At 37.9% G+C, this 7,414-nt stretch overlaps 1 protein-coding gene across 1 annotated transcript; it reads left to right on the top strand.

The window, feature by feature from the left end:
- Nucleotides 1-1,200: 1,200 nt before the first annotated feature.
- On the top strand, nucleotides 1,201-7,029 carry ZFAND2A (zinc finger AN1-type containing 2A). Its single transcript, XM_053471411.1, has 9 exons — nucleotides 1,201-1,354; nucleotides 2,345-2,437; nucleotides 2,992-3,086; nucleotides 3,761-3,892; nucleotides 5,241-5,392; nucleotides 5,848-5,964; nucleotides 6,057-6,117; nucleotides 6,231-6,307; nucleotides 6,598-7,029. The coding sequence occupies exons 2-9, from the start codon at nucleotides 2,383-2,385 to the stop codon at nucleotides 6,692-6,694; spliced, it is 786 nt and encodes a 261-aa protein (XP_053327386.1). The 5' UTR covers nucleotides 1,201-1,354; nucleotides 2,345-2,382; the 3' UTR covers nucleotides 6,695-7,029.
- Nucleotides 7,030-7,414: the final 385 nt, after the last annotated feature.

The raw sequence follows: 7,414 nt of genomic DNA, 5'->3' as shown, positions 1-7,414 counted from the left end.
TGGAACTAAATAAACACATCAACAAATCAACAATCCCTTTTCTTTCCCTGCCAAAATGTATTTATTCCATTTATTCGGGTCACCTCTGATTCTACGGCATCTGGTAGGCAGCTTCATAAATTAGGGTGACCATGTGACTGTCCTTTTATATGTTTTTAACATGAAACACTTGTTTCAGAAACGACCATTTCCATGTCAGAACCAAGATATGGAATAAAATGTTGCGGGGATGTATTAAAGCTGGTTTAAAGGAGAAAGTCAGTTAATTTTGAGCATTTGACAGCTCTATCGTCTCCATGTGATTGTCAACTTTTGGGAAAAAAAGTATCATTGAACATCATACAGGATACGTAGCCAGAGGTAAAAAAACAAAACTATTTTAACAAGAAAACCAAAAGAACAATAAGGAATCCTTACAAATGAGTGGGAAAGGGGCGTTTTATTACTCAATCTTTCTGTAAAAAATCAAATGCGTCCTGCAAACCCAGTGCTGGTTTAAGACCTCCAGGGACCCCAACACCCTACTGCACTTGTAAAGTAGGGTCATGCAATGTGACATCAGTAAGCACCCCAGGTGACACAGATGTCACATGATCTAATTAACATGTTTCCAGGGATCAACCAGGACACCCCTTTTGTATCATCATTATTATTATAATTTTATTAATAACTACTTAGAAATTCCTGAGTATTTTACAATACATGTTGCATATTTAATTACACAGACAGTGGGTTATTTATTTACAAACCTTTATTGCCCCTTTTCTTTATACTTTATTGTAACTTTTAGCACTGTGATACCCTCATACCCAGCAAACATCCTGGAAAAGAGGGGCATCAGGGGAGGAAAGAGTGAGATGGTGAATCGTATCCAACGGAGGGACGCTTGGAAGAAATGGTAATTGTTATACCATGTCTTATGTGCCTGTGAAGTAAAAATATATATAATATTATGTCATGCTATGGTTTAAAATCACATACATTACACAGTTATATTGTACCCGTAATTATAAGTGAACCTAATTATTCGAGGATTTAACTAACTCTACAGTATAAATGACTTTTAATTTCTAAATCACTATTTTTTCAGTCTCAATCACGCTCAGCACAGAGCGTTTTGGTTTCCAAGGCGACCCTTCCGGCTTGTTGGACTCGTCGACTTTCGTGACGTCATTGCTGAGCGACAGATAGAATGACAGCGCTCAACGCGCTAGGATCTTCCTGGAAGGTTCTGGGACCCGGTGGGAGGGAATACCGGAGGGTGACTCGGCAGCACGGGACCGTGAGTCAGCATGAGGGGCAGTTATATAACGGGAAGGAGGGCAGGAGGCCGCAGGAGAACCGCACGGAGTAGGTGAGTGTTTACATGGGGCACCACAGAGGGCTCTGTATCAGAGGCAGGTTAACAGGGGTATACTCACCGTGACAGCTGCTAGGGCAGGTGGGCCTAAGGACCACATTTATGAAGACTTTTTCCGTTCTATTGGTAGCCATAGTGATTGCTTCTTGTATAAGACATTGTCCTAGAATTTGCCCCCAGTATGTTAATGGAAGAATCAGGCTCGCTGTACGGTGCTCCTGGATCGGCTGTTTCTATAGGAATAACTCTGACTTGGCTGAAATGGCTCAGAAGTTCATGGCTTTAAATATCATGTGATCATGAGTTTAGCTGCATTATGTATGCATTAGGAGGGGGAACTTGCTCCTTGTTGTTGGATATGATGGCTGAACTTAGCACATCTAGAACTGTCTGTTTAGTGAATAAACTTACATGACATTTACATTATTTTGAAAGCTGGAATGTGATGTGGAATTTTGTTCATCCAGTTAACTCTTTATGGTCACTATAGGTGATAACAAGAAAGAGGGGTCTGCTATGCTATGATATAGAAGTATAGAATTTGCTGACACGAGACATTCGGCCATCTGATCTGCCCGGTTTTCCTGATGTCTTAGATTTAAGTCCCGTGTGTTTATAGTCCCTCACTGTGTTAGCCTCTACCTCTTATCTACCACCATTTATTATTATTAAATATTGTATTATATAGCGCCATCATATTCCGTAGTGCTGTACAATGGGTAAACCGCACATAAGATGTAGTATATAACATAACAGTGACTTACAGAGACTCTCTAGTGTTACATTATTGTCTCTTGTTCAGAATGACACCGGAAGGCTTTAAAGTGTACTCTCACTGGACTGAATTTACAATAGTATTTTTAACATATAAGAAGTCTCCTAGGATGTTTGTATCTCATAAAGCAAATCCTTACATTTTGTATCTAGTGGCGTCTTTATTTAGAGCTCCTGTAGCCTCTGATGGCTTCTAAATGTTTCTTTTAGGTTACTCAGCAGAAAGTCAGTACGGCTGATCTTGAACAATGGAGTTTCTGGATCTAGGAAAACATTGCTCAGAGTCCACATGCAAACAGCTTGGTATGTAACACTACACACCTATTTCCCACATACAACTATATGCTGCTATAAAGACAAGGGACATTATGAAAGAATAAGCAAAAAATATGCACACAAAAAAACCTGAAACTGCATTCTCTGGCATGTGACGTAAGTTGACTTTAATAGATATTTGTATTCTTTCCTTGGAAAGTTTAATTGCATAAAAACACAAGTTTTTAAGAAGTTTTTCAGTTTCTATGACAACCTGGCAGTGCCTCCATCGCATGACAATTAAATGTTCCTGGCAAAATTTTAATTTATAATATAATTATTTCTCAGAAGGAGTTATACATTCAGCAGTACTAGGAATGATTTTTCCAAGGGTGCACTTGGTTACAAAAGCAATATATGGTGAAATAGCACCTTAACTGTTTTTAATGAATACTCATTACATGAAACTTGAAATGAGCACAAATTTTACTCCGTTATTCTAAATTGTGTTGAATAAACTTTCCAGCATTTTTAAATAATTAAGTGCACTGGTTTGCCGTCAGTGGCTGTATTTTGATCTTGTGTTTTTGCCGTCTCTGCAGATTTCCTTCCCTTAAAATGCGATGCCTGTGAAGACGTTTTCTGCAAAGATCACATCACGTATGACCAGCACAAGTGTGCTTCTGCCTACAAGAAGGTGTGTGTGTGTGTGTGTGTGTGTGTGTCCAGTGCCAGATGAGACTAGCAGTTACTATGTATCCAGAAGCACGTTAACCACATTCCCGTCAGTCACTTAAAGGCTTTAAATAGTGAATACAGAGTATTAAATATAAAGTGTATAATAATGCTTTATAAAAAATATAATCCATTTACATATGAGCCTGAGTTATGGAATCACCATTATTTGTTTGCCATTTATATTCTGCTGTTTATGTTCTTACCCTTTTGCCATCAAAGCTAGCATATTTTTTCCAAAGCATTAAAAATTTCTCTTTTTACCCTTAACCTGCACACTTTTTCTGATATTGTTACTAATTTTCTTCATGGCTAGCACACCTTTCCCTAAATATATATATGCACCTTTTACCAGTTATGCTTCACTAAATGCCAGGAAGGCTGTTAAAACCCGATTACATATGCATCTAGGGATCGACCGCCTTAAACTCTACATCCACTAAGGACCACTTGTAGTTCTACATGATAATCACTTACCTTCTATTTCATACAGTCTGTAAAACCGTCAACCCAAATAACACCCTGTTGGCACTCCCATATATATATATATATATATATATATATATATATATATATACATACATACACTGTGTGTATATATATTCTAAACATTTGTATACATATTTTTTTTTATAGAATATGCAGGTTCCGGTTTGTCCGCTTTGCTCTGCCCCAGTTCCAGTTAAGCGAGGAGAAATGCCAGATCTTGCTGTTGGCCGTCACATTGACAGAAATTGCAGTTCTGACTTGTCAAGTTGTAAGAAAAAGGTAGATGATTTAATATAATTTTATTTCTTGTTTTCATTAAATAAAAACATTTTATTTCATTATATGTAATTTGGTTTGGCAAGACAATTAATACCAAATCTTCCCTAAACAGATACAGTTGTGTGTTCTGTCTTCACAATTTGAACAGTTTAATAAAAAAAGTCACTTTGTGCTAAATAAATACTATACAAAACCCTTTAAACATGTTATCTTTTCCACTTTGTCCCATCTCAAAATAAACTATTTGCTGTATAAATACGGTGAAAGGGAGAGTTCTGCTTGAGTTTATGCTTAATTTTTAACCATTCAGTGCATTTTAAATATTATTAAATACCGTATTTGCTCGATTATAAGACGAGGTTTTTTTCAGAGCAAATGCTCTGAAAAATACCCCTCGTCTTCTAATCGGGGTCGTCTTCTAATCAGACCTCAAATAGAGGTCTGATTAGGAGACTAAGATCCAGATCCCCCGCACCGCTGCAGGGGACCTGGATCTTGCTGTCTCACCCGACACCCCCCCCCCGCATCATACACACACTTACCGGTGTGAGAGAGAGAGAGAGAGAGAGAGTTAAATGGGGGTACAGGGTGTGTGTGTGTTAAATGGGGGCATAGGGCATTTCTGGAGTGGCGTTAAGGGGGCATTTAATAGAGCACTCTGCCTCCTGAAATGCCTTATACCTCCCTATATGCCACTCTGCCCCATAATATGCCTTTTAACCCCCTAAATGCCAGAGTGGCATATAGGGGTATAAGGCATTTCTGGAGGCAGAGTGCTCTATACAATGCCCTTTAACTCCCTTAATGCCACTCTGCCTCCTGAAATGCCTTATACCTCCCTATATGCCACTCTGCCCCATAATATGCATTTTAACCCCCTAAATGCCAGAATGGGATATAGGGGTATAAGGCATTTCTGGAGGCAGAGTGGCACATAGGGGGTCAAAACGCATACCATGGGGCACAGTGGCATATAGAGGGTTAAAAGGCATATCATGGGCCACAGTGCCATATTGGAGTGGCAAGCCTGGGGGCAGATGTGCGTAACTGGGGGACAGGTTGGAAAATACAAGAAATAAAAACAAAAAAAATATTTTTCTCAATCATAGCTTTTATTAAAAAAAATAGTTTACATGAATTAACATTTACTGGTAAAACTTTTTTCCTTTGGGTCGTCTTATATTCAGGCTTTTTCTTTTTTTCCTAAGTTAATATTCAGATTTTGGGGGGTCGTCATATAATCGAGCAAATACGGTATATAATAAGGCTGTGCTGTGCCAAATGTCAAGATTCCCCTCAGACAATTTTGTTAGTTTTTTTACTGGAATCCTTTGCCTTTTACACTCAGATTTTCACAAACCGCTGTTTAAAACCTGGATGCAAGAAGAAAGAACTCATGGAGGTCTTATGTGACCAGTGCCACAATAACTTCTGCCTGTCTCACAGGCATCCTTTGGACCATGACTGCAGGGCTAATGGTCGTCTACTCTCAAAAGCTGGGTAAGGTCTGCTTGGCCATTATAGTGCCGGCAGTGATACGCATGTCATTGACTTACTGTATTTAGTGTGAATTCCCACCACATTCTTATTATCAGTTTAAAAATTCTAGTTTTTGCATAATGTTATCAGGCAGCTGCATATTAATCGTCTGTATGTGTTCTGACTCGACTACTACGGTCGGGCTCTCTTGACTAATGAAAGTCTATGGAGGAACGGTCTTTATTACCATGAAGAAGCCGCTCGATATGATGCTTGAGCAGGGAAAGTTAGCCAAAATATCACAATACTGGCAACAATGGTGACCTCCGGGTCTACAGATAAACGGAACAAAATAATTTAAAACCAGGTTTTTACCACTGCTAACGTACATTACTGTAAACAGCACTGGGATAGAAATGTATTTATTTTCATAGGAAATAGCATTTTGTAACATCAGATTTTTGTTTGGGTTTCAGACATGCTGCTCTAAATAGATCCCTGAAGTTTTTCCAAAAAGAAAATCCCACAGAGAAAGTCACATGCAGGATGGCACGGATCCAACCTTCTGGAAATGGACACTTACCCCAGGAGAGGTAAAAGAGTGGTACTTGGTTATTTATTTATTTCACAGAAATACTGTTGGTATTGAAAGTTATATACAATTTTCCCTTTGCTTCCCTTAAAGCATTCATATTCCACTGCGTGAAAGACCGGACTCACGTTTTGTGGACTTCCAAAACGAAATGGTAAGTAAATTGCACCAACTGCTTGCCATTCAATTACCGATTTGGAAATGAATTCTCATTAATATTTTAGAGCTCAAGTGGTTCACATTGTCTTTCACTTTTAATGTTATTAGAGTGAAGATGAAGCTTTAAAGAAGGCCTTGGAACTCTCTTTACTGGAAACTGGAATACACAATGTCCTTACTCTAAGGTACATTATATGGTTTGGGATATATATATTTTTTAAATTATGTGGTTGTTACCTAAGCAATGTTTTTAGTACGTGGACATATGAAACAGAAAATATATGATCAGTTATTTTACCAAAAATGACCAGAGAGTATCTATAGTCGCTGTTCACTTTGGTCATGTGTTGATGATATCACCATGTCGCATCAGAGAATTAAACGGTTTTCGATATATTAAGCTACTTAGAGGGTGATTTCATAAACAAGAGACCAAGCTACATGTTAACGTTAAATACCCTTTTATTTTTTATAGTCATCCAGAAGATGATGAATTGGCTCACTCATCAGTGGCCAGCAGGGAAGAGTACAGAACCTGTCGACTGAAAGGCGTGAAAGCCACAGGAAAGTGAACTACAAGCGAGATCAACATTTAAAATGTCCACATTAGTTTATAAGACACATTAACTTTATGGGCTGCTGCGGAATTAATCATAAATTAATTCCTGATATGCTGAGTTAGCTGGTGCTACTATTTTTGTAATGGGTTATTCTAACTTTGGAGCTTTCTTTATAACATTAAACATCGATAGTATAGAATGCCGCTAAAATGATTGAGAAATTCCATGTTAGTTCCTGAAAATGTAATGTGAGCGATTTGAAAATATGATATTCTAAGAGAGAATACAAATTCCAAAATGTACATATTTAAAGTATTTGCTGGGTTTTTAAATACTGAATAAATTATATATATTTTATAAAGGATTCTTTTTCTCTTGATTAAGTTCTAAACTGTTTGCATGTATGCTATTGTGTGTTAATGCACACGGACTTCTTTAGGAAAGGAAAAACACATTTCAGCTGTGTTTTTAATCTCTCTTGATGTTTTGGACGTTTTTTCAGAAAAAGTATTGTGACTTCTGCCGAAGTGTGGACATCTGTGTATATAATATCAACAGATAACATACCAACAAAACATGTCCAACGAGCACACAAGTTCCCCACAACAACACTTTGGAACAGGAAAGCCCTCAAGATGAGTGTTGCCTTCATTATCTCCAAAACCATTCCTACTAGTGCTTCCATGCCAATCAAAAGATTATGCGTTGGAGCACTTGAATGGACTAAAATGT

Source organism: Spea bombifrons, chromosome 7 (assembly GCF_027358695.1).
Source record: "Spea bombifrons isolate aSpeBom1 chromosome 7, aSpeBom1.2.pri, whole genome shotgun sequence".
In the NCBI taxonomy this organism is placed as follows: Eukaryota; Metazoa; Chordata; class Amphibia; order Anura; family Pelobatidae; genus Spea; species Spea bombifrons.
Note: the sequence above shows the minus strand (reverse complement) of the source record. Positions and strands in the feature narration are given on the sequence as shown.

Excerpts from the sequence above, each read along its gene's own strand:
- ZFAND2A (XM_053471411.1), top strand. The coding sequence starts at position 2,383 with ATGGAGTTTCTGGATCTAGGAAAACATTGCTCAGAGTCCACATGCAAA. Across the intron at positions 3,893-5,240 it reads TGTCAAGTTGTAAGAAAAAG|ATTTTCACAAACCGCTGTTT; the intron begins GTAGATGATTTA and ends TTTTACACTCAG. Across the intron at positions 5,393-5,847 it reads CGTCTACTCTCAAAAGCTGG|ACATGCTGCTCTAAATAGAT; the intron begins GTAAGGTCTGCT and ends TTTGGGTTTCAG.